The 27,630-nt window shown below is 42.8% G+C and overlaps 1 protein-coding gene across 3 annotated transcripts in view; it reads left to right on the top strand.

Moving 5' to 3' along the window:
• SSH2 (slingshot protein phosphatase 2) overlaps positions 1-19,438 on the top strand; it is a 215,248-nt gene extending 195,810 nt beyond the window's left edge. For all 3 annotated transcript variants that reach the window (XM_018565484.1, XM_018565481.1, XM_018565482.1), the window contains 6 exons: positions 1,034-1,162; positions 6,295-6,341; positions 9,666-9,812; positions 11,924-12,124; positions 15,051-15,861; positions 16,584-19,438. In XM_018565484.1, the coding sequence (XP_018420986.1) occupies positions 1,034-1,162; positions 6,295-6,341; positions 9,666-9,812; positions 11,924-12,124; positions 15,051-15,861; positions 16,584-18,590 (3,342 nt within the window). In that variant the 3' untranslated portion in view covers positions 18,591-19,438. The remainder of the gene's footprint in view (positions 1-1,033; positions 1,163-6,294; positions 6,342-9,665; positions 9,813-11,923; positions 12,125-15,050; positions 15,862-16,583) is intronic.
• The last annotated feature ends 8,192 nt before the right edge of the window (positions 19,439-27,630 follow it).

Here is a 27,630-nt window from a genome sequence, read left to right as displayed (position 1 = left end):
TTTCAGGGTCTTTTCCTTAAAGGAGTGATATTGGCCTGTGTGTGTGTGTCCATTGTAGGATTTCTGTCCTGTATGATTAGTTATATCCATATACTGTATGCTTGGAATATATCCGTTTACCAGAAATCTTAAAGGAGAACTATGGGTTCAGGGCTTTTCCCCATAGTTCTCCTTAGGGTAACGGGAGGACACAAACTAGCGTTCTCCCGTTACCCTACGCTCTGTATACCGCGAGCCACAGCTTGCGGTATACTGAGACGCCGGAGCGGATCCTGACATTGATGTCGAGATCCGCCGAGCTGCGTGACTGACAGCTGGCTCTGCCTATCTAGAGGCAGAGCCAGCTGTACCCGCCCCCTCCCCCGTCCGTTCCGCCAGTCAGCGCTGGCGGAGCGGGGAGGGGGGAATCCAGCCCTTCCCCTGTCACGGCAGAGAGCCGTGACAGGATCGAGAGGTGAGCGAACGCCGGTATGTGTCCGCTCACCTCCCGATCTACTGAGCCGACCTGTGACAGTCTTATTGTCACAGCTCGGCTAGAACTATGAGGGGAGTGAAAAACACTCCCCTCATAGTTCTCCTTTAAGGGCTAGTTCACACCAAGCACGTTCCAGGAGCAGAGCAGTTACAGAACGGATCAAAACTGCGTCCAATGTATTCCAATGGTATTTTGGGCCCTAGTTCACACCGCAACGTTCAGTTCCAGAGCATGTAAAAAAAAACTGCAGCAAGCCCTATTTTTCCTGCTCTGGAACGCATGCAAACACTTCAAAAATGCATGCAAACGCATCAAAAATGCATGCAAACACCCTGTGACGCACTAAAAAACCCATTTTAGGCTAAAAAAAAATCTTTTTTTTTTTTTTTAACAAAAACGGCCTAAAACGCACAGCAGAAACTCATGCAAATCTGGTCTGCATTTGGTGTGAACAAGCCCTTAAAGCAACCCTAGCCTGTGTTTATACTACCTATTCATAAGCTTTATCTACTTAAAGAAGCATGCTCCATTCTACTAAGACGCTTTCCTTCTTCCTAGATCCGGACAGAGCTTGAAATGCAAATGGTGTGTAACCTGAGGGAATTCAAAGAGTTTATCGACAATGAGATGATTGTCATCTTGGGACAGATGGATAGCCCCACTGAAATCTTCGACCATGTGTACCTGGTAAGTTTCCTGTTAGATCTGCACTGAGTGTTCTCATCTATCTCGCACTGTGACGCTTTGTGTGTTCCGACACGAAATGCAGCAATGTTTGTCATGTCAGAAATGTATGCTCTATCATCCGCCAGCATTTCTCAGGGTATTGCTTTGTTACAACAGAAATTTCATTTCACTTTGTGAAATGATCCCAGGTAAAAGCAACTTCCTTTATTCAGAACCGTATGAAGCCATTCATGGTGTTTCTTCATGCAGTGACGTCTAACAGATTTGGGGAAGTGGTTTCATTGTGTGGGAATCAGGGCGGTTACTGTAATAGAAAGTTGGGCAATTCCAGGTGAATCTCAAACTACATAGAACTGTCTGGTGTCTAATGGAATTGAAGCGGTCTGCTGTACCTGCCATTACTCCTTTCTTCAGCTTGAAATCCCGAGAAGCCTAAAGAAACTCTTCTGGTCACAAAATAGCTAGTTGGCATTTCCCTTTTAATCCAGAAATTCAGGTGTTTGGCATTAACAAAATTAACCCTTACAGTGGTGCTACCCCCGCACTGCAAGGGTTAACTGCTCATCTAGGGGCTTGATTAAAGAAGATATACTTACCGTGTTTCCCCGAAAGTAAGACATCCCACGAAAATAAGACCTAGCGCTGATCCTCGGTCCTGCTGGCTCCATCCAGGCTGCTAGACAGGTCTACACAGCCTCCTCTTCCCTGTGCTCCGGCGGTCTAAGCCCCATCTAATGCGATCCATTCACCTGCATTAGATGTGAGGACACACTATGGCCGGATGGTGGAGAGAGGCGAGTGCTGACTGCTGCAGGACGGAGGATCAGGTGAGTATATCGTCCGGCCCCTAGACCAAAAGGAACAGTTAACCCTTGGAGTGCGGGGGTAGCCCCACTGCAAGGGCTATTTTGGGTAATAGCTGGGGTTCTCTTTAAGCTAGCTTAGGATATGATTTCATATGTTTGTTTACCAATTTATTTTTAACCTCATTGTTAGTCTTTTGAGTATTCATCTTTAACCCAGAGAGTTCCCCGGTTTAAGCACGATTAGAGCTTAGTGTCCCATTAAAGGCTCCAGGGTAATATCCCTTTCCATACATCCATATTAAAGGATTTTTAACCTACAGATTGTTTTTGTGGTGAAATGTTCTGTTTCCACGGCTGGGGACAGAGGACATGATGTAGGCAGCTCTGGTCTTTTCTTCCCTTTGAAATGGAGGAACCCTGTGGCTTGTTTTATCACTTCAGAGTGCAGGAAACAGGGGCAGCATTTGGAAGCAGAGAGAGAGGTTAATGGCTGATGACCCACTTTGGTCTCTGGGGATGGGAAAGTGTTTACTCTGCAAGGACACTGATCCGCAGGTCCAGTAACAGGAGGATAACGAACGGCACAAAAATCAGCAGGCTTTGTTGTACAAGGAAAGATATCTTCAAAGCTAAACTCTTGGGGAGGGGGAATGATTTCTGGCAGGCGCTAGAACTCCCGGTGGGGAACAGCCCTCTGCCCAATGAAGTTTGTTCCAAAGCCCACTTCCAAAATACGAGTGGTACCTCTGGGGAGAGAAACTGAGTTTTGCTAAACAAAATTAGAGGAAGCCCTGAGATCAGCAAATATGCAATGACTGTACATTACCATAGCACGTGCACTTCCCTCCAGCTTTACAGCAGAGCTTGGCAAAACTACAGGGAGCTTTTTGGCACACTTATCCCAGACTGGGATTTTTCAGCCCCAGGGCCATTTTCTGGTTTAGCAGATGAGGAAACTGCGAATGAAACAGCAAGTGCCTCGGAGCTATCACAAGTCTTAATGGTGACCTGACATTGGGAGACGCTTGTATTACAAGGTCAGGACACTTTCTGGGCCGTGCTTATGTTTTCTGAAGCATTTATTACACTGCATCTAAACCCAAACTTATAACATTACAGGGGCATATGAAATATCATGCATGATTTATGTCCTGCTTAAATCAGGTAGACACCTGCCCTTCAGCGGTTGTGGAACTACAAGTCCCATTTGCAAGACTGGCAGTTACAGGCATGAATCCCAGAGGCAAAGGCATGTCGGGATTTATAGTTGTGGGACAGTTTGAATGCTGCAGTTGCCCACCCCTGCTGTAGATGATCAGCAAGAGTGGGCAATGTTTGGAATGTCAGTAGGCAACTTTTGGATTTCACATTTCATTGATCAGCGTAGCTTGATATATTTGGATGGCTCAACAAGTTTATTATTTTCCTCAGAGACTGGAACTTGAATCATGTTTACACCAAGGAACTCTGCTTCATCCATAGGCTGCATTTGCTAATCTCTTCTCTTAGTTGCTTGGCTTCCATCCCAATCAAAGTGGTTTTATACTTTTTGTATTGCTGATCTAGTAAACATATCAAATCAAATCTGCGGGGTGCTTGTTCTTGGTCAGTGGCTGAAAGTATTGAAGACGGGGACAGCCACGAAACTAGTATTTTCAGAAGGATGCTAGCGATGGCAGCTTCTGTTTCTCTCAGTACACTTAGATTGACGCGGTAGTTTTTCTAAGCACGTAGCATTACAATACAATATAATCTTTATATGCATTTTTTTTTAGTTCTTTTATATGCTTTTTTGTTCGTCTACACCACCAGTACGCATACATTAGGGGCCCGTACTTCATTATACTGTGCAGCTACACACTCTGCACATAGAAGTGTGAAGATAACGTTCATGTGAATGGTACCATTTACTACCATTACTGTTATTTATATACCAAGGCCTAATATTATACAGATGTAAATGATACTGCACATTGACCGCAGCATGTACACCTAGTATAAAGAAGGCCTAATAATATACAGATGTAAATGTTAGAGCTATCCTCAACAACCTAGACCAGGGGTAGGCAACCTTGGCACACCAGCTGTGGTGAAACTGCAAATTCCATGAGACATTGCAAGACTGACAGGTACAGGCATGACTCCCAGAGGCAGAGAGATGATGGGAGTTGCAGTTTCATCACAGCTGGAATCTCTAGGTTGCCTACCCCTGACCTACATGAACTTGTTTACCATGAAGAGCTTGTCAGTTGTCATGTAATGTGTTGCTTTATTAAGTGCACTTCCCATGTTTATACCCAAAACTGATGTACAGCCCTAAGGGTCAATGAAAGTCCAGCATGTGTTGTAGATTATGCTATCAGAACCTTCTGGGAAACCCCCAACATTCTATCTTGTCCTCATTACTCTAGAACACATCAATGAGATGAAACACAGTTCTCGGATAGCAGTCACTTTGTTAGGATCAGTAAATCCTACGTCATAGAAATGTGGTGTGATCAGTGAGCCTGTCATTCGTTTAGCCTTTTGGAAAGAAAGTACACAGGATTGTGTGTGTTGGGAACACTCCAGGATGCAGCCCTGAGCCACCTTCATCCCTAAATACACATCCTGGTGCTTTCACCTAGTCCTTCATGTCCATGATTTGCAAACTGCTTTTTCTTACCTCTCCTATGAGATCTGTGAAGACATGAACTTCAGAACCGGGGGTGTACCTGGTTTGACAGGTTGTCCCGTCAACCCCCCTCCCACGGCCCTGGGAAGGGCCATTCAGAGGGGTCCAATTACACCATGGAGAATGAAGTCATCTGTTTGCTCTTATGCTAAGGTTCTGTGTGTTGCTTTAGCTTTACCAGGTCTTTTGTCAAACAGATTACATTTACAGAGCTGTAACCCTTTCAGTCACTTGTAAATGGGACACACTTACACATATGCTGCAAAATGCGGTTTTTTTTGGTCGATATTACTGCATGAGCTCACATTTTTGTGCATTCTATGTCTACATTTTTTGTTCGGAGAAAGAAACTTAGAAAATATGAATGTTTCATAGTGCTGATCTGTCAAAAATGCACAAACCTGCATTATGCATTTTGAATGCTTATTTTATATTTCAATGGATCTGCTGAATACAGATACACCTATAAATGCAGTATGCCCTTTACTTTAAAAATACTAAGCTGCAGAGCATGAGCGTAATCTGGCCACATGGTAATGATTCACAGTTCTTCTTGAGATGCATTATTATCCAGTGAAATGCATGTGTTTACCATAAGCGAACAGTCAAGTGTGAACAGTCCCATTCAGCAGCTCAAGACCTTATTGATGAAATCTGTGAGAACTGCCGGTGTTTATGGTTAGAATTTCATACAGACGTTCATATGAAAGATCTCATCAGAATGTTCAATAATGCTATCAGAGACTTGATTGTCGTCATTTTGTTTGATATTAAAGTTATATGAAAGCCTTTTTTTTTTTTATTTTTTTTTTATTTCTCCTTTAGGAGACCCTCCTTTGCTGGAGGATGTTGCTCTTTTTCTTTAAAAGTTTCTAATTCCTTGTTTTCTAGTGGCTCCCCACAACGCTTTTCCCCCCACCCCCTGCACGGGTGCCACCATCGTTCTAGTGGAGGCACCGGTGCGCGCTCGTGCCCCCTCGTTCCGGCAGCGGCCATAGGCACACACAGCCCTGTGGCAGGCCACGCCCCTTCCCTGTTTGATGGCAGAGGAGCCTTTGGCTCCTCTGCCGGGGACGAGCGCGGCTGACAGGTAAGTGTGGGGGGTACTGGGGTAGAAAAAAGGTGCTTGTCCGTTTTTACCCTAATGCAAAGAATGCATTAAGGTAAAAAAAACACCCAGACCTTAATACTACTTTAACATTCTATTTAGGAATTATTATTTTTTTGCATTACTACAGTTGAAATCTACAGTCTGTTTGATCCCATCAACTATTAGAAAAGAAAGTACAAACTTCTAACCGTGTGTACCCAGTACAGTATAGAGAAGGCAGAATGTAATTGCTGCAGGTTATTATTGACCATTCCGATTTCAGACGTTTTGATAAATGAAGAGAGGTGCATTTTGTGAAATCATTTGCTAGTCATCCGTAATGTATGCAAGCAGAAGTGTTGACTGCCAAGCCCCGAAGTGCCATGACACTGGTAGATTTCTTCAAAAGTGCAGCTTTCCCGTGTTCTATGCCCCTTCTTGGAAGTGAACCTCCCCGCTGATTAGATAATTGAAGTGAGATCATAAGCAATTTCAGAGTTGTCTTGTAGTAAAAGACTTTGTGATTTTTACAAAATGCGTTTTTTTGTTTTTTTTTCTGCAGGGCTCAGAATGGAACGCTTCTAATTTGGAAGATTTACAGAACAGAGGGTAAGCGAATGGAAGAGTTATTTAAAATGAGCCTCTGAGAGTTTGTGGAAGGTTATCTGAACCTCTTCTGTTCAGTTTCATGTACACAGATTCAGTTCAAAATGCTCAACTACATTACATGGTGTGAAACACACCTGGTGGTTTGTGGCTTCTCAAAATTTTGTTTTGTTCTAGTTTGAGAATGTCATTAACTTCCTGTAAAGTGATTTCTGAGGGTTACAGTCTTTTGAATGTAGCCATATTAATCCTTATGTCTGGGGGGAAGAACTGGATAATGCAGACCGATTCATTACTATTGGAAGAAATACAAACACCATTTCATTTTTTCAGCCATAATTTTCCAGTGCAGGTTTGTATCTGATTTGTAACTTTAAAAAAAGTGACTTTTTTTTTTTTTTGCTGCATGGCAGCGGTAGCCAAACTCTTGCTGTATGGGGATGGCTATATTCCCCGTTAAGGACTAGGTGCTACAATCTGGTTTGCGTTGGGATATTGGGATTTTTTTTGAATGTTTGCTCATCACCTGCATAGAATATGCCATGATGGTTAGTGGCAAATTCCTTTCAAAAATCTATTTACTGCTCTTGACATCCATTCAGAGTTCTGGAAGTGTTAAGGTGCCCATACACCTTACAACCATCGCAAGGCTTCTGTCTTGCGATGGTTGTAAGCTAATTAAAAGCTCGTACGATCTGTCCTTCTTGGACAGGCAGATCGTACTTGCGATAATCGCAAGCCCGCCCCGCTGAGGGGCGGACTTCCGATGACGGCAATGCTGAGCGGGCAGTGTGCGCATGCGCACACCAGCCCGTTCCGCAGTTGTCGACCGAGCACGCCACTGACCCGCCGACAATCGTATGATTCTTGGCGGGTTTTCTAGCATGCTTGTTCGACAAAAGACGTGCGACCGTACAGTAGAAACGGTCGCACGCCTTCCATAGACCTTACTATTATCGTACGATCGCGGGATTGCCCGCGATTATCGTACGATAATCGCAAGGTGTATGGGCACCTTTACTGTGAAATCCTTTCTCTGTCTCTGTACATAGAGGGCCCAGCAGTGTGATGTCAAAATAGCGCATATTGTCATTTTTATTTGCGCAACAAAAAAGTTATCTCTAATGCATGTTCCTGTGGAATACAACATATGCATCTGATAAAGGGGCAATTCCTGTTTATAGGTGTACCTTCTATTGGCTAAACATTTTTTATGACTTGAATGATAAAATCCATGTTTTTATTATGTAAATGTCCATTATCGCAAATATATGTACACATTAGATTTAGCCACACAAGGGAAGCTCTAGGCTGTGTATATGACTGAGGTCCTGTGGTTCAGGCAGCACAGCCTGCTCATGGACCTCTCTGAAGATTATCCTGCAGTTGAAGATGAACTCTAAGCAAACTGCTAAATCAGTTACAATACATATGTGAGCTGTTTTTTGTATTGTGTATTTTTGTTCATCCCATTTTGGCATTCACACAGACCTGCTAGACTGCACAGCTAGATTGGGGACCTCACTTTCTGCTACTGCAGTTAAACAATCCTCTCCCCCATCTTGTGGTTTGACAGTGCAGGAGTAGAGCAGAATGATGAGTTAACCCCTCTGCTCACTCTCTTTTTACACACAGCAGCACACCTTAGTGGCTCTTCCCTCCTTCCAGTCTCAGTTTTACTATTCACAGAATTGTAATAGCCCCACACAAGGTGAAATTCAGGTACTAGTAGAATTTAAAAATATATTTCGTGATTTTTAATGAACACATAACGACATTCAGTGGTACTACTTATAGCTGTCTGGCGTAGAACTTAAAGGAGAACTATGGGGTCAGTGTTTTTCCCCATAGTTCTCCTTAGGGTAACGGGAGTACACAAACTAGCGTCCTCCCGTTACCCTAAGCTCAGTGTACTGAGACGCCGGAGCGGATCCCGACGTAGATGACGGGATCCGCCCAGCTGCGTGAGTGACAGCTGGCTCTGCCTATCTAGAGGCAGAGCCAGCTGTACCCTCCCCCGTCCGTTCCGCTAGTCAGCTCTGGCAGATCGGAGCGGGGAGAGGGGAGTCCAGCCCCTCCCCCTGTCACAGCAGAGAGCCGTGACAGGATCGAGAGGTGAGCGAACCTGGTATGTCCTCCCGATCTACTGAGCCGACCTGTGACAGTCTCATTGTCACAGGTCGGCTAGAACTATGAGGTGAGTGGAAATCACTCATCACTCATCTCATAGTTCTCCTTTTAATGCTTGCCTGGTTCAGGACCTTCTGTGGCCCATGACTAGACAGCGAAGGAGCAGCAGCACACTGAAGTCATCTCTGTGCTCTCCTTTCTTTCCTGCAAGCTGTAGAGCCTCTGATTTGCTGAGAATTCTTACCCTCCCTCTCGCTGTGCTGGGAAGTACTGGAGGCTGGCATTAATGATAGATTTATGGTGTGTACGTTGGAAATATAAAAACAATATCTGGCTAGATTAATTGGTGTTTTTCTATCTGCCTGGAGCTCAGCCTTCATATCCCTGCTGGTGTTGAGCTTCATATTTAAGTATGTTTTCTCTTCTCTCATGTAAACCCTCCAGAACATAGTTTGTTTTCATTTTTGCTCTCTGCATAATAATGGAATCTGCTGTTTTGTCAAGCCACAGACTGGTTTGGCTACATAGTCATTTGTGTTTACCTCGGCTTTCTGCCATATGCAGGGGGAGAAAAGCACTTGAAACCTCAGTTTCCTAAATTCTAGTCCTGCATTTTTGGGTTGCTTTATCACATTCCCAGATGGCAGATCAAAATGATATTTATATATATATATATACATACACACACACACACACACACACACACACACACACACACACACACACAGTACGGAAGGACACACCGCCTGTTCAACCGATGATTTATTTGGGGTCAGTAACCATTCACTTTTCCCCTCTTATGGCTTTCATGGCAGAATTTGTAAGGTCTGACTCTTAGACTCACAATATTGTAAATGAGGGTGTTGTTTTTATTACATTGTCAGGAAAAATACATTTTACAAGCAAACCGATACATGGTTTTGTCATTAAAGTTGCCAAAGCATATAAAATCAAAAGCTGCAGGGTACATTACAGAACCACATACACATCTACCTTCAGCACACAGCAATAAAACCGAAAGGCCTAGGCATATAGCAATATATACCAGCCATAGAAGACAAAGGAGGGGAAGGGGAAGCATTTGAGGTTTCATTAAAATGTCTCTTGCTAAATTCTGATGACCATCTAAAATATAGATGTGCAAACAAATCAATTTATCTTTTTTTTTTTTTTTTCTTTTCCTCTTTCCTTAAACAGGGTCAGGTACATCTTGAACGTTACACGTGAAATTGATAACTTTTTTCCCGGAGTGTTCGAATATCACAATATCCGAGTATATGACGAGGAAGGCACTGATCTACTGGCTTATTGGAACGATGCATACAAATTCATCTCTAAGGCAAAGTTAGTACATCTCTTGATTGTATCTGCTGTGTGATATCATTGTGATTTGTGTGTATGGATGGTTTCAGTATTGACATGGCAGACTGGGGAGTACGCTCTTTTAAGGTTATTTTAGAGCAGCCATTTTGCAGAAGTCACAAAATGTAACTGCAGTCAGTAATCTGCATCACAGAAATGCAAGCGTTTTGTAGCTCAGTTTTTGAGAAATTTACTTTTTGCCGCGACTGAAGCCAAGGACAGAATTGCCAGCTTCAATAGCTAATGTTTTTCAGTACAGGTGCTGATGACCATGGCACACTAGCGATTTTGTTGCTGCCTAAATACACATTGTAGTGGGCTACAGCATTAACTTCATCCAGCTACAAATTACCCCCCCCCAAAAAAAATAAGCACAGAAACTTGAAGATGCTAAAATGTCAAAGAGTTGCTAGTGTGTTATCACCCAGGTGAGGGAACCACTTTGCACAATGGAATCGCTCCCTTGCTGGCCCAGGGAGCTGCAGAAATTCACTTGCTATTAAGTGTTGGGACTAGTCTGTCAAGTAAAGAAGCAGCCCCATAGCAAATCGAAAATGGTTGCCAATCATTAATCTGAGATGTCCCTAAAGCTGCCTATTATGCTGTAATATTTTCTGCTTTAAACCTGCGCGCTGAACAAAGAAAATAGAACTGATTCCTTCATCAATGATTGAGGATTCTCCCGCTGCCTTCATTGTATTCTGAATACAGTGTTAGAATACCCAAAAAGAGCCAGTAGGTGATTAGCTCCTGGCTCTGTTTGTTCGAAGATTTTCCGCCGACTCCTTCGATCAGCTGAGAACCAGCCACCATTTGCATAGTGTATGGCCATCTTGAGGATGACAGAAACAATTTGATACTTGCGTTATGCTTTCTGCCATATCTGTAGGCTGCTTTTTAATGTGCTTGCAGCTATGTGCATGCACCTCTTGGTGCCTACACTTTATACCTACAGCAGAAACTCTTTAGGTTGACCCCAAAGAAAGAAATGAAGGCTGCTGACAAGTTAATTCCCTGTCTGCCAAGCATGTTGGCAGTGAAATCAGTAGTCCCAAGCTGCATAAATTATGTTCAGTTGGCCTGGGCCGACTACACCAGGCAGGTAGGCATAATGAAGGGAATTTATCAAAACTGGAGCAGCTGTGCATGTCAACCAATCGGCTTCTCTTTCATTTTCAAATCTTAGCTGAAGAGAGATGCTGATTGGTTGCCATGCACAGCTGCTTCAGATTTTTGTCTGCTCCAGTTTTGATAAATTCCCCCCAATGTGTTTTCAGGGCTGGTCAAAATGAGCTCCTAATGAGCAGCCTGGTTTCACAATCCTGGAATAAGGGCAGTAGGTGCAGCAGCCCCCAGATACCAGGCAGGGGTCACTCCAATTAATGGCGGCATCTAAGTGAAGGCAGCGGCTGCCCTTTTAAATAAAGACTTTTATTGTTACTGGAGACGTCTGTAAAGCACAATTTGTAAGTGGTTTCCATCTGGCACCACAGTTTCCAGTCAGGATCTAAATCCATGAGTCCTGATTTATGTGTGCTGTGTAATAAAGAAGTATTAATTTGTGGAGTTGGCACAGATTCTTTTTATTTCTTCTGCCCTTTCTCGGGATTTTGAACTCTAGATATTATTTATTTTTATTTTTTTCACATCTGACCTTTGGATGATATCTCAGAATGTGTTTGTGTCCTGCTGTCCTCAAATGGGAGGAAGAGTTCTCATCTCCTTGTTGACACAACAGTGACAGATGTATTATCACAATTTCAAAACGCCGCAACACGTGGCTTTGTGTGTGTTTTTGCTGAGGAGCTGATGTATGTGGAGGTGAAGCGCCCTCTTGTGTTGACTGAGTATAAAAGTGACCCTGCTTTGTAAGGCCAACACTAGAACTCTTCCAGCAAACTGATGGCAATTACATTTACACTACAAGTTCTAGATTATGACTTGGAGGATACATGTGTGAATTTGGTTGCTATTGGTTGGCTGAAACAGGTTTTGTACATCCCCCAAATCAATAATTTTGTGTTTTTGTTCTAAACTGTTTGCATTTATGTTAAAAGACGTGTTATTAACTGAGTTTTCTGCTTCTCCTGTAGGAAACATGGAGCTAAATGTCTAGTGCACTGTAAAATGGGAGTGAGCCGCTCCGCTTCCACTGTGATTGCTTATGCTATGAAGGAATACGGCTGGAATTTGGACAGAGCATTCGATTATGTGAAGGAGAGACGCACAGTAACCAAACCTAACCCTAGTTTCATGAAGCAGCTTGAGGAATATCAAGGCATTCTGTTAGCAAGGTGGGCATCTTTTCTGCCTTTAGGCTATGTTTACACTAGTGTATAACCTATATTTAGGCAAACGCATTGTTATTTTCCACTAGATCCCAGTTAAATGGCTTATTTGAAAGTTTGACTCTCTGAATGGCTAACTCAGCTGTGTCTAGTTGACATTTACAATCTAAAAAGCAGCAAGATTTACAGCACCATTAACCTGAAATAAGTTACTGCACATTAAAAGATGTAAACTTCATAATTGTGCAAAAGTCTGTTCTGTGCAGAAAATGTCGGTGTCTGTCAATGCTGGCACCCTTTTTAGGGTGCTTGCAGTTGGTCTTCACTCTGTGACAAGGAAAAATGCAGAGAGGAAGGATAAGACAAAAGAGACCCTCATGGTGTATTAACTATAATAACTGTATTAGCTGGAAAGAAACCAGTAGGGATTGATACTTTCCTCTAAAGAGGTTGCAGGAGACCAAAAAGTTTCTGTAACCTAAGTGATAGCTTGTGGTGAATGTCTACCCGCAGACCTTTATCTTTTGAGGAATGTTACATGTGGACCTTCATCTTTGATTTGTGGTATGCTAGGGAAAGGACCTTGACTTTATAAGTGGTTTGGTGCTGATGCAATAGTAGAAATGCCAGAAAGTATAAAGCGGATGCCCATAAAACCCTATACTGGTTAAATGGGGATCATTTAACAGTTTAAGCTTTTTCTGACCTAATTTATAGACCTTGCGCCATCCCAGCTGCTTTCTGGGAAACATGTTTTTATGAGTGCCATGTTTTTTGGGAACACTTTCTTACACCACTTGCAGTTGGCCATATTCGGCTACGTGATTGCAAAACGCGTTGGTGTTGGGGAATATCCCTCTACTTTAAATTTTTAGATTCTAATCTATTGCAATTCACCAAGCTCATGAGACACAAACCTTTATCTGGGGCATACACCAACCTTTAATATGATAACCAGTCAGTTAAGAAATATTAAGTGTCCATTATTCTTTCCCAGGAATAAATAATCTGATACTAAATCTCGATCTACAGCTGGAAGAAAAGCAGCTATCTGTATTTCATTCACAGTAGCTGTGCGTCTTTACCTGTCCTCTTCAGCCACTCTGCACACAAATGGTACCCCGTCATGTTTAAGGCAGGGGTAGGCAACCTTGGCTCTCCAGCTGTGCTGAAACTACAAATCCCATAAGGCATTGCAAGTCACAGGCATGACTCCCAGAGGCAGAAGCATGATGGGATTTGTAGTTTCAGCACAGCAGGAGAGCCAAGGTTGCCTACCCCTGATTTAAGAAATATAAAGGTGTGATCTTGTTACGCAATTAAGGCCAATATGAGTGTCCAAAGAACATGTCTTATCTTTCATGAGTAGTCAATCCTTGCCTCCTCCCCCCTCATGGGTTCACCAGCATTGTGCAACTCTAATAATCCATTGGCCACTTGCTACTCTTTATTTCTGTTGCTGTTTGAGGAGCCTCAGGGTAGTCATCTAGCAACAGCTGTTGGGCTGTGAGTGATTCATGTGTTTACCCATGGTCCACGTGGCTTTTCTGCAATTTGCATAACCCTAAATCTGTTTATGGGTAGATTTGAGAACATAAGTCAAAAAGGGAATCTTTTATTGGTGGTTAAATCTTTTTAAACCTTTAGGTCAGACATAAATGACACAATCCTTTCCTGTCCCAACAGACTAATGCAACCTTTGGAAGAGGGTTGCTATGCCTTGGTAGGGGGAAATAATGAGCTCTTTAGTATCGGAAGTATTCATTGTTAGCTCATTGGAAAACCTCTATGCAGCAGGCCCGATTCCTCCCTCTTATCAATGAGTGTTAACCTGGGCGTGAAACTGTGACGGATCTGGACAAAGATGAGCAGATATCTCTCTGACCATTGTTCTTGGGTAGATATCTGTACATCTTTTGCTATCCTTAATATTCAAGTGAAGTCTTTCAGTAAAGGTTTGAATCGGTTTACTTAAGGACAACCTGAAAACAATGAAATATGGTAAGTGTTCATCTTCCATGTAGCAGCATATTAACCTTTCAGCCATCAATGTCCAGAGCATGTTGGAAAGTGAAGTGCATCTTCAGTAAACTACTTGCTGTGTTACAGCAGTTTGCATATAGCCTTTGTGCTGTCATATTATAAATTACTAACAGGCTTGTAGTGTTTGTCAGTGGAAAAGTGTGCCATGCCAGCTTTTATGTTCTTGTGTGGATAAGGTTCACTGTGTATCCATGCATTCTCTGAAAAGGTCATCCTTAATGTGACAAATAAAACAGCTGTCTCTGGGTAGTGGGGATATATTCATATGATGCTGTCCACATTTCATATTGCCTTGTTATGTGCTCTAGCCAAATCCTGTTCCAGACACTCTGTGTGTTTTAGTCATTTAAAAAAATTTAATATTTGTAGCGCAACACCCTCACGTGGTGTCATTGTCATCAGTTACATCCCATCCTGATTAGTTTACACACAAAAAAAAAAAGTTCACATATAAAAACACAATGCATGGAAATCACAGGGTTAGTCGGCCCAAAACAGATTTCATTTAAACCACCCCGTGTCCAATTTTTAAATATTTGGTTAAAGTGAAAACGATTTATAGCAGGGGTAGGCAAACTCTGGCCCTCCAGCTGTAGTGAACCTACAAATCCTATCATGCATATTTGTTTTCCGAAACATGAAAGGAAATAGGAGTGCCCAAAGGAACTAGCTTACGTGTGCACACAGGGAGAACATTTAAACTCCAAGCAGATATTGCCAATGATCAAACCTTTACTTTACACTGCAAGAGTGCTAATAATCAGTGCCCAATGTTATCCACAGATCTTAGAACTTCATGGGGGAAAAAAGTTTGCCTTTTTAATAAGTGCATGAACAAAATTGTTAAATATATTATTTTTTCTTTATAATATTCCCTTCTACTTTGCAGCAAGCAGAGGCACAACAAGCTATGGCGCTCTCACTCGGATAGCGACCTCTCAGATCACCACGAGTCTATCGGCAAAACAGGAATGGACCTGAGTAAAAAGGACATTACATCATCAGCAGAGCAGCTCTCAGACATACATCATTCCTTTACACTGGGACCTCAAATGGAGAACTGTAACCCAAATTGCCCTAACAGCAACTCCTTGTGCAACACAACACAATCACATTTTGAGTTTACATCTTGTGACTTTCACACTGGACAAATAGAGGACATTCTGAACCTCAACACCATGAATGGGTGTCTGGCACGATGCTGCTTGGACAAGTCTTCTGTCTTCCTAGACAATTGTAGACCTGAAAGACTGTCTGGAGATGTATCTTCACATTCTGAATCTTTCACTGATAGAAGTGCTGAGCTGCAGGACTTTATGCTGGAAGATATGGAGAAAGACGCACTGAAGAATGATGTGAACCTCCTGCCTATGAGGGAGCTTGAATCACAACCAGGTGAACCCCCAGAATCCCCTTACCAACCTTCTTTTACATCTCAGTCAGAGGACATGAGTGCGGATAGGATTGATTTCCTAAGTGCACTGGAAAAGTTTGTTGAATTATCTCAGGAGAATCGGCCACGCACATGCTCCACCACCCGGGCAGAGGAGCAACTCAGTAATGTTAGAAATGGGGGCCTAAAAGGATCTTGGCCTGAAAATGTCATCTCTGAAAGCCCAGTGGATAAGCTACGAGTTAGCCCTGATATCGGCACACCACAAGTTTCTGAAGACTCGTCTACAGATGAGGAGCAGCCAAAGGTATGTGCAAATTTAAAACTGTTCTTTCTTTCATTTGTTGCCCCACCTCTCCCATATACCACTCATAATTAAGGAATTAACATTGCAGTCTAGTATAACAGATTTTGGGTAGAACACTTGATTTTAGTTGCTTAGATTCATAAGATATGTTGACGCTATTGTCATCCTAGCATCATCATCATCATAGTTTGCCCACCCATAAACTGTGTATCGCCTAACATCCCACACATGCTGAAAAGATGCTTCTAGAAATTTTGGAGGTCATCAGAGGCCTTCACATGTACATCCATTCTGCTCCAAGGTCTCCATGTTCTCCTAAGTGGCAGACAGTTGGGTCGGAGCACAGCCCCCCCTATGGACTACATACAGTTGCATCTAACTCTTCAAAAGTCTGTATTTGTATACAACCGGGGTTTCTGATTCAGAGACACCAAGGATGAGCTGGAGTGCTGTTTACTCAAGCAAAAGGCATGTACAAGAAGCTTATGGTGCCTGTAGTTCAGTGCCATTGCTAGGTATGAACCTTTGTTAAATAAAGTTTGATTTTAACTTTTTGACCAATTTTGTGTTTGGCATCCATTTTAAATGATACAAAATATACCAATGTATAGCAAATACAAATGTTGTGAGTATCTAAAGTATGCTTTTTTTTAGTATCATTTTTGCAAAGTAATAAAAGACGTGCTAATTGTGACTTTGTTTTTGTTTATCTTTTCTCTCAGGAGATTTCTGAGCAAAAAGACCATCTCTCCAAATCTCACTCAGAAAATGGAATATCTGTGAAAGAGATTGTAACAGAGATCGAGTCCTTCAACCAGGGAGTAGGCCAGTGCCAACAAAAAACAGACAATCTGTCTAGCCAAGTACAAGCACCAAAGAGAAACACAATCCACGATTTGTCACTTGAAGCTGTTTGTGAGCCAGAAAATGGCAGCAAGTCTCCAGGGTGTGAGGGTGGAACAGCACCGTTACAGGATAAGCCTAATGATCCAAAGTGTCAAGAGGGAAAACAAAGTTCTGAGGAGGATAGTGAAAATTCAAATGAGACAAATGACCAACAGGATCTTTGTGGCCAGGCTCCTAAGTTGTGTGTAGGCTCTGTCCGAAGAGCCACAATGGAGTTTGAGGAACGTCTAAGGCAAGAACAAGAACAGCAGCATATCACTGCTGTGGTAGTCCGAAAAAATTCAAAGAATGATGCAGCAGTTTGCGACGCACCTACAAAGTGTAGGCTTGAAGACTCTTCACTTGATATTTTAGATCACGAAAGGGATACAAGGGTTAGACTAAAAATTACAGGGTTTGAGGCTGCAGAATCTCCCAGATCTGAGCCATCTACAGATTCACAATCATCTCTGCTGTTTGAGCCTCTTTCTGAGCAGGAAAAACAGGACACCAGCCATATAGGGCTTGCAGTTAAACCTGAAGGAGCAGGGAACGAGCTCCAGTCGCCTACTACAGCTGAAATCCTCGAGAGAACAAACGAGTCAGAACATTTTCCAAAGAGGATAGAATTAGATGATGGCATTGAAATAAAGTTGTATGATAGTAATGACAACATTTCTCTGCAGGATTCTGTAATATATACTGGGGAAGTAGCTGTGGACTCGGAGTGTCATCATCTGCCATTAGAAGCACCTTTAAGAAATGTCTGTGCAAGCACATCAGACAGTTCGGCACATATAGAAAACCTGCCTTTGCTCAATTCACCAAAATCAGGATCTCCAAACTTGTCCTTTCCTGTCGATAGCCCAAAGGAAGAGCTCAGTGTAATAGAATTGAAAGATCCTTCAGATTTTTCCAGTACTAATTATTTATGTCACCCATGTTCCATTGTTTTAGAAGGTGCTACTGAAGAGTGCACCAGTACAGATGAGGATTTTGGCAACCTGTCAAATTGCACAGACAAATACAGCAGTGACTTCTTTTTGGGTGAGAGTGAGTTGATGGAAAGGGAAGCAGACAGTGCCTTGTCACAATTGAGTCCTGAAGATCTTAACTTAATCAATAAACTCACTGAGAATATACGAGAACTACATGAAGTATTGGACGTCTCCGCTTTATCTTTTGGCCTTCCCCATAGCTCTAGTAGTGACAGCATCAAAGACTCTGGAAACAGTCCCGGTGTTGTCAAGCAAAGAGCAAAAGAAATTGAGGCACGGATTCGGCAAGCTGGTCTCACCACTCCGTCCCAAATGAAACGTTCTGCATCTCTGGCCAAACTGGGCTGTTTAGAGCTTTCTAAGGATGATTTATCCGAGAGAGAATCTGTCTCATCGGACAATAACCTAACTTACCCTGATCTGCTTCAGAGCTCCCTCCGGATTGTGCCAGGAAATTATGAATCAGATTTAGATTCAAAATCAGAAGACCCACCTGGAAAGCTTTGCATTCTTTCTGTGCAAGCTTCCACCGGGGTGGAACCCACCCAACATTTTGTTGAACAGATCAAGACTGCAGAGTGTATTGTGAAAAGCAAACCAGTGGAAAAGCCTCTTGTGCAGTATGCCAAAGAGTTTGGTACAACTCAACAGGGTTTACTTCCAGGTTCAGAGTCTGAATTGACAGTTTCCCAGGAGCACCTTCACCGATTGGTGGAGCTAGAACCTCCAGTCCCACTGTTAACTATAACACCCAGGCATGAGCATGGTAGAACTCATCCTTTGAGAAGGTTAAAAAAGACCAACGAGAAGAAGAGGACAACCAATCCACTATACAACACCATGTAATCCTGGAACTTTTTAGTGTTTGTTTTGATCTTCTAAAGGGGCAGGTGTAATATGTGAGGAACGTGCACTTTATTGGTTAATTTTATATATTTTGACATATTTTATGTTTTACTGTTCCTGATGCATGTATGGTATGGGCTTCCCTTACTTCTCCTTCCCTTTGTAAGTAATTCCTGACAGCACATGTGTTAGTCAGTGTACATATATAAATATATATCATTTTTTTTAACTTTTGAGAACCTCAGATGTTTGTTTTAAGAGCTTCATAGCAGGTAACTGTTCCAAGTTAATCTTCAGGCTGTGTCACCGTATTGACAGTGTCTACCAATGCTGTAGAAACAACGCGCACTTTCAGATGCAACGTGTTTCGGCTTTCTTCAGCACTTCAAGTCAATGCTCTGTCTGAGGATTGGTGACTTTTCGATGTCCTCAGCAAATGTGAAAGATTGTTGATGAGCAGAAGTTGATTATCAGTCTGCTGGTCTTGCAGTGTTCTGAAGTTGTCGTCCTCGGTTGTTTTTAGGATTTTCACAAATCTTAAGTTATTGTAGAGTTTCCTTATTTTATTTTATGGAGTCACCTTCTTTCCCTGCATTCTATACCAAATGCCTTTTTGGGGTCAACAGTTTTGCCATGCATCTAAAGATGCCATGGCAAATCTAAGGTTCATAGTGCCACTTGGCTGTTGACTTTCCACTCTTAATATAAACCTTACTGAACAACATGAAGCCTATTTTTGTGGCAGGTCTGGATAATGACATTTCATGTGCTTTGCTGCACTGCGGACAGTTCTATGTAACTGACCAGCCATGGTATCTCCACTTCTCGAACCCCTGGCAGTACATCTTTTTCTGAAGATTTTTATTCTCTTTGTGAGGTGGTGGTAGGTTGTCACAGCCTGAATAAACATAGTCCATCCTTTTACTAGCAAGTCCTCATAAACAAAAGCACCGTTCTCAGCATGGCTCGTTCTGTTTAAAGGGTTAGCCTACCCTGACACTGGTGAGCTAAACCAACTCCTGAGGGCGCTAGTGTTGGTAATATTAATGCTGGAGTTCCTGAGTGAAAAGCCCTCAGTATTGTTTGAAGTAAGTGATAAATGAAATCTATCTGGGTGAGCAATGCCCTTCATAATGGCCCCATAAGAGCGGCAGAGCTGGGAACTCTGGTATGGAGATCTTAACCTTGGATTCCTCGAGAGACGTCTGTCCAAAAGTGCAGCATTTGTCTTGGCGTAATGACCTTTTAAGCACTGAAGGCTTTGACTTGTTAAAAGGATACCACATGACCAGGCAAACATCTGATCTGTATTGAAATGTGCTCGCTCTTGTTGGTCTACAATATGGGAATTAACCCTTCATTACTTGAATAGTGCTGTGGACCTCCCCCCCAGAGTTTATGGCCATATTTGTTTTGCCTTTACCCTTGTTTTTAATTTGATACACCCCTCTACTGTCCCACTTTCCCTCAATTTACACCTTCACTCACCGTAAATCTAGTGATTCTCAGTGCTGCCTATCCGTCTGTATGATAATGATCTGTAAATGTTACGTAGTGAGTGTTTGATATTCAGTGCAAAGTTATCAAATATTTGGCCTTCCTGGAACTGTTTTGTCAATGTTTGCTTGTATTGAAGCATATGTATGTTCGAGTGTGTATACATGTGTACAAGATTGTACATTACCACACATTAATGTTTGTTATATATAATGTTTTATATTGAAGTTTTACTGACTTTGGGGTTTTAATTGGCAATATTTTGCTGCAACTGGAATACTCCATTTAGTGATGTTTTAATGATCATTTCCTGTTTTTAGCAGTTGTTTTTAATTTGCTGCTCTACTTTGCAAAAAGAGGTTCCTGAAAGGCAACTAAACCTAAAATGGAAACCTATAAACGCACACATCTTTGAAAAAAAGAATACAAGGATTTCAAAAGACACAGAAAAAGCGTCTCATCTGTTTAATGCTTCTCAATAAATCTGGGAATGTTAGGTCTACCGTAGCCCTAAATTTGTGTATCAAAGCACAATTCTACTTTTTAGGGCAATTGTTCCATAATCTCAGTCCCATGCTTTGCAAAATAACTTACCTATAACATTCATGTCATTAAGCTAAAATATTTTTCTGCCTATCGTGCTTCTGTTCAACTAGTACGTGAACCTTTACTTGGCTCTGCACTTCGCATAAGGTGTATTTAAAGGGTGGAAAACTTCTCTAGATTCCCTCCACAGTTGGTTACATGTTCGCAAGCCCTTGGTCGCCTTGTCTCTGTTGAAGACGAGAGTCAGCAAAACATTGGCCCGCTCCTTCAGCAGAAATCACACAACTAAATGCCCCAGATTTTGGTTATGTAAGAGGCACTGGAGGGAGAGCCTAGAATACAATGGGGGGAATTTATAAAAACTGGAACAGACAGAATCTGGAGCAGTTGTGCACAGTAACCAATCAGCTTCTATCTTCAGCTTGTTCAATTGTTGAAAACAATAGCTAGAGCCTGACTGGTTGCCATCCAGGTGCTCCAGATTATGTCTGCTCCAGTCTTCGTAAATTCCCCTCAGTGTTCTCTGCCTTACTCTTTTTAAGGGCAGGTTCACACCATTTTCCGGACCAGATCTGCAACGCAGTGCATTGTGTTTGTGCCGCGTTCTTACTGCGATTTTGCGCATTCCGGATTGCATTTGTATGCGGTTTTGATGTGTTTCCATGCTTTCCAGTGCATTCCAGACAAAAAGGGACATGCAATATTTTTCTGGTCTGGTCTGGAACGGAATGTGCGGGTCTGAACAGAGGCCAGAGATGGCATAGGGATGCATTTTGGGTCCGGAAACAATCTGAGCTGGTCTGGCGATGATGTGGTGTGAATAGGCCCTTGGGCAAGAGAAGTAACAACAAATTGGACTGTTTAAAGTAAACCTGTGCTTTTCCCATTTTTAGCGCAGTCTCATCACAAATACATATCCTTGTGTAAGGTGCAACTCGTAGCTTACACAATGCTTTTCTTCCTCCACTGGCAGCTGAACATAGTGAAAGGAAGGCAGTTAAAGAAGTTTGCGGTCTGCATTAAAGAGACATTGTCACTTTAAACCTTCTAAAAATTATCTTTTCCAGGGATCCCCTGCTTCTCCTTTCTCTTCCTCCACCAGATCAAAATAGCTGGTACTTCTAGGTGTGGGGAGCATATGACTGCCTCCCATGTGACAGTCCTCAGGCCAAGCAGCCGATTGCTATACACGAGCACTGTCATTTGATGAGGGGGATAATGTCACTGTGTCCTCTAGATTCAGACGCCTGGTATTTAGCGCCATCTTAGTTGGAGGAAGGATTGGTGAGGGATCACTTTAGAGGTGAGTATCGGTGGGTTGAAGCATTTTCACAGATACGGTCCCTGAATAAGCAAAACGTCTCTTTAAAGTGAACCTGTTACTTTGCACTGCATGACCAACGCACAGGTTAATTTTACTACCCTTAGTGCATTGCTTCTCTAAATGTCACGTTTGTACATGATGGGTTACAGATAAAGAGCCGGAACAGAAATGTGGCCCTTTAGTGTGCGCTCATGAGCAAAAAGAAAGCTGTGAATACCTGAGATTAAAACTATTGGCACAGTCTCTGTAATTCTGTGTATTGTATTGATCATAAAACACATCTCCATGATTGAGGCACTTTTTCCTGCTTTTTGAATCTCTGTAAGCTGTTTTATACACGTGTGCGTTACACGCCATGGGCTGTCATCAGGATTTGTAGACTGGATGAGTACAAACCCCAGTTGCTTTATGTGTATATGTTGTATGCCTTTTCATTTTAGAGCCACTTGCATTTCAGGTTTTAGTTCCCATAGAACATCATCTGGAGCCAGTCAGCAGGTCTCTGAGATATACTCCTATTCCGTCCCTGCTCCTCCATGAAGTCAAGTCTCACTGCAAACTGAAGGATGAGGCAGTGGGCAGCACTTACACCAGACTCTCTTTAGCTATCATGCAGCTATACTTCAGTAGTATCCAAAGCAGTCTGGGAGTTATAGTTCAGCAAAAGACAAGACATCCATAGTGAACGTGTCTCCCCTTTACATTATGCATTTGTTGCTGCAATATGTGCCTGCCAAGTTGTATGGAAGTTCCATCAGGTTTGTCAAATCAGTTGTACTTATATACATGTTCTTATTTATGTGTTTATGTTGAAGCTGTGGTTAACCTTTCCAATCGGGTAGAGAGAACATCACAAGCAGCAGACTTGATTAAATATAATTTAATGGAGATAGTGTGTGACAGGCTTTCATACCATCTCATTGGCTTCCTCATCTGTGAGCAGATCTCCAGTTGAGCCACTTGTAAGTGTAACCCATCATGGCCTCTGCAGAGAGGGGAGCGCCCATACAGAGACTCTTCACAGCAGCTCACTCAAGTTTCATTTTGTAAAATGTAAAACACAATGTTTTTTTAAGGGCATTTTTGTACAAAACGCTGTTCTTTGGTCTTTTACAAAAAATACTGTGGTTGAGGAAATTTATTGTTTACATTGTGAATATTAAACCTGAATAAACAAAAAATACTCATTGCCTGGTTTATGTTTCAAATGTGTTTGTGCTTAAAGAGTATATAGGGAATTTCCAGAGAAGGGAAATTATCATTGCTTGGAATCAATGGGAAAGACCTGTTTGCATCTTAACACTAGATTATCCCAGCAAGTGAGAGCTTCTCAAAGAAAAAATATAATTCTTCCTGAGAACCACTCGCTGCATTTCATTGGTTGGATTTCAATCCATAAATATATCCAGCAGCTGAATGGGGTTCCTGCTGTTGAGGTGACTGAAAGGGTTGTGGACCCTTTAGTGTTATTCCCACTCTGAGATACCCTTCAGCCCCCCTTCATGCTTTAATTTGTGTGTTGAGGCACACTGCGATAGGGCAATCTATTTGTTTTAAATGGGCTGGCAGCACACATCATTGCATACAAAACTGCCAAAAGCATTTTAGGCTACGCAGCGCACCAAAATGTGCCCATATGTATGTATTGCAGTGTAGTTGGGTTATCAGCTACTCCATGTCAACAACGGGACACCATTATGAGTGAATAACAACATATTGTGGTGACACATGGTAAAACACACTAGCCTTAATATATGTTTTATTAGAAAAGTGTACAATTAGGGACACCTCAAACCCCATTCACACTTGCAGCGTGTGTGAATGCGTGCACTTTTGCACATTTTATTGCCATGCATGAAAAGTGCATGCTGCGCTTGCAGTGTCATTATTTGTTAGTCACCCCAAACAAGGCAAGCAACGCATCAGCGCACTTAACTATGAAGCACATAACCATGCAAAGCCTTCCACACACTCACAAGTTCACATCTACCCTCCCTTTTGGAATTTATTCTGGAAAACCAGAGTTTCCGGTATCTTAGACCATAAGGTTCAAAAAGGGACACAAATGCTCTTGGGGGTAAGAGAACTATGTCCAAATCGGGGTTTTTTTTTAGCCATAGTTCTCATTTACTATGTCGTCCTGTGACCCAAAACTCAGCATATAGCGGGCTATTGCCCACTATATACTGACTGCGCAGAGCCGCGCTGCAGCCGGGAAGGATCCAATATTGCCAGGATCCACCTCACTGCCTGATTGACGGCTAGTTCTACCTCTCTAGATCCAGCTGTGCCCGCCCCCTCCCCATCTGTCTCTCTAGCCAGTGCTGTCGTTCCCTGCAGTCAGGGATTCCCCGTGCCAGGGTTGTTGACTGACTGTCGCCGCTAGATATGTAAGCCTTTAAAAAAATGTGTTTTGTTCATGGATTTTTCGTTATTTCATTTTTCGGGATTCAGGTCCGAAAGTTAATTAGTTTCAGGATTCGGGGGGAATTTTCATAAATAAACATACCACACCGTAAAAAAAATCCTTTATTTGAGAAAAAAGAACACAACACAGATTTTGGTCTAGTCTTTTATTTAAAAAAAACAAAAATGTCCAAAGTAATTTTCAAGGTTAATCTAGTCCAGTGATGTAGATCCTCCTCAATCGCGATGGCTGCAGACTTTCCAAAAGAAAGAAAAAAAATACCTGGTGCCCATCGACACGATCGATCCCGACGAACTCTCGCTGCTACATGACAGCTCTGCTCCCGGATGTCAACAATGGGGTGGAGTAAGTTGTGATGTCACTGGACTTGTTTTGTCCCTTTTTGTTGACTTGCATGAGAAGAAATATTACAGTTCTCCCGAATGTCCACAAATTGCAGAACAAGTGACGTCACAACTCATTCCACCCCTTGACATTCAGGTCAGAGCTGTCATTTTGGTGTGAGAGTTCATTGTGTTGGCGGGTATTTTCTTTTTTCTTCAGCGAGTCGGCGGCCGCCATCCATTGGGTTCAGAAAAATACTTTTTTTTTTTACGGTGTGTTTTTATTTACAATTCTACTGTATTTGGTGAATGAGTAGGGGTGGCAACTACCCCTTTCTCATACACAAGGTGGGGTGGCTGGCATCTGGGTGCCCCTTTATGAAATGGCAAGGTGCAATATCCTGCTGAAAAAGGCCACTGACATCAGGGAATACCCTTACACCCCTTCATGGAATTTGGTCAGCAGCAATGTTTAGGTAGTTGGTACGTATTATCCACATGAATGGCAGGGCCCAAGGTTTCCCAGCACAACATTGTCCAAAGCATCACACTGCCTCTGTTGTCGTACCTTCTTCCCATAGTGCATCCTGGTGCCATCTCTTCCCCAGGTAAGTGGCACACCCACACACGAACATCCACATGATGTAAGAGAGAACGTGATTCATCAGACCAGGCCTGGTTGCTTTGTGGTCCAGTTCTGATGCTTATTGTAGGTGCTTTTGGCAGTAGACGGGTTGGCATGGGTACCCTGATGGGTCTGTGACTATGCAGCCCCATACACAACAAACTGATGTACTGTGTTTAGAACCAGCTTTAGCTTTTCAGCAATTTGAGTTACAGCGGCTCATCTATGGTATTGGATTATACGAGTCAGCCTTTGCTCCCCACATGCATCAATGAACCTTGGCTGCTCATGACCCTGTCACCAGTTCACTGGTTTTCCTTCATTGGACCAGTTTTGGTAGTTCCTGACCACTGCCGACCGGGAATATCCCTTAAGAGCTGCAGTTTTGGAGTTGCTCTGACCTAATCATCTAGCCATCACACTTTGGCCCTTGTCAAAGTCACTCAAATCCTTACGCTTGCCCATTTGTTCAGCTTCAAACACATTAACTTCAGGGACAAAATGTTCACTTGCTGCCTAATATACCCCACCCACTTCCAGGTGCCACTGTAATGAGATAATCAATGTTATTCACTTCACCACTCAATGGTCACAATGTTATGGCTGATCAGTGTATACTTTACAGGCTATTTTACATCTCTTATCACAACTTCCACATTCTAGCATGTAGGGATGCACCGATACCGTTTTTTTCCGCTATCGAGTACCGATATTTTGCTTTCGGTATGCGCTGATACCGGTGCTTCCGCTGGCATGGAGCTGGCTTCCTGGGCAATCAGGAAGCCGGGCTGCAGATAATGACATGCTATCCGGCTTCCTGGGAAGCCGGCTTCATGTTGTTTGGTCAGCTTAATAGTGATTGGTCGGGAAACTGGATTCCCGGCCAATCAGCAAGCTGGCTGGCGAGTAATGACCCATCTCCTGGCTTCCTGATTGGCAGGGAAGCCAGCTGCATGCTGATTGTCTGGAAAGCCGGCTTCCCTGCCAATCACTAGGGAGTCTGCTGTTTGGCCGGCTTGATGCGGATTACCCAAGAAGCCAGCTTCTCAGCCAATCAGCATGGAGCTGGCTTCCTGGCCACCAGGAAGCCATTGTAGGAAAACTTTCCCCGCTATATGCTCTGCTTTCAAATAAAAGAGGCATTCCTAGTGGACTCTGCTTAGGTTTGTGGGTTACAGGTAATGATTGGTAAGCCGTCCAAAACACCCCTTTGCTTGTCCCCGGAGAAGGATGGCTTTCCTGGCAGACCTCATCATTACATACAACTTCCATTGCATTTATCATCCCCCAGCCATTAGGAAGGAACCCACATTACTCATCACTGTAGCAGACATTATGTTGCACAAGGCTGCAATCAGGAAGCTGTTCGGCCGTCTCAAGTCTGATTGGCCGGGAAGCAGATCATTACTCACCACCCGGCTTCCTGATTGCCTGGGAAGCCGGGTCCATGTCCCCCTATGGCGCTGCCGGTCAGAGAAAATCTTCCTCTGACCTGAAGTTCCAGTACCTGGGAAGGTATCGGAGCATTTGGGCGAGTATGAGTACTCGCCCAAATACTTGGTATCAGTACCAATACTAGCATCAGTATCTGTGCATCCCTACTACCAATGACCTTAAAGTGGGGCTAAAGTTCGATGCAGGTCCCCCAAGCTTTTGCCTCAATTTGCATATTAGGGCAGATTAACCTGCCAAAGTGTGTCTTCCACCCCTCCAGTGATTCAGAATATGTATCCTCTGGCAGGTAAAACGGTTCCCTTACATGTATTTCATCTGTGTGCCTAGACTTCAGGGTAAAGTGATGTGCCTTACATTATACCATGAACTTTGAAATCTGCTGAAATAAGTGTTTAGTCGACATGAGCAAGATGTCTTTCTGAAAAAGAAATCTGGTTTCATTTCCACGGAATTATATTTGTACCAGTAGCTTCAATTAATTTCAGCACAGGACAGCTGTTTTCCCTGACAGCAAAGCTGCCATTGTGAGTAATTACACTGTATGCACATAGAAAAGGAAGAACTTTTCCTTCAAGTATTTTCGAACACATGGCTCTTTAATCCACTTGTAAGACAGCGCATTGTATTTGTAAAGTAAAATCGCCAGAATATTTACACAAAATGAGCATTAGTTGCCTTATTTTAATTCTTTATTTGGCAGTCACATGACCACGCAGCTTCCCTTGCCCACCTCTGTTTCCCTCTGCGTCCTCACGTCTAATGCAGCTATGCGGTCCTTAGGCTGCCAAAGCCTGGGGGAAAGAGGCTATGGGGGAACCGAGGATCGAGGGGAGTATATGCTC

The sequence above is a fragment of the Nanorana parkeri genome, unplaced genomic scaffold (genome assembly GCF_000935625.1).
Source record: "Nanorana parkeri isolate BGI_ZX_2015 unplaced genomic scaffold, ASM93562v1 scaffold851, whole genome shotgun sequence".
Taxonomy (NCBI): Eukaryota; Metazoa; Chordata; class Amphibia; order Anura; family Dicroglossidae; genus Nanorana; species Nanorana parkeri.
The sequence above is the reverse complement of the archived record's forward strand: the minus strand, read 5'-3'. Positions and strand labels throughout refer to the sequence as shown.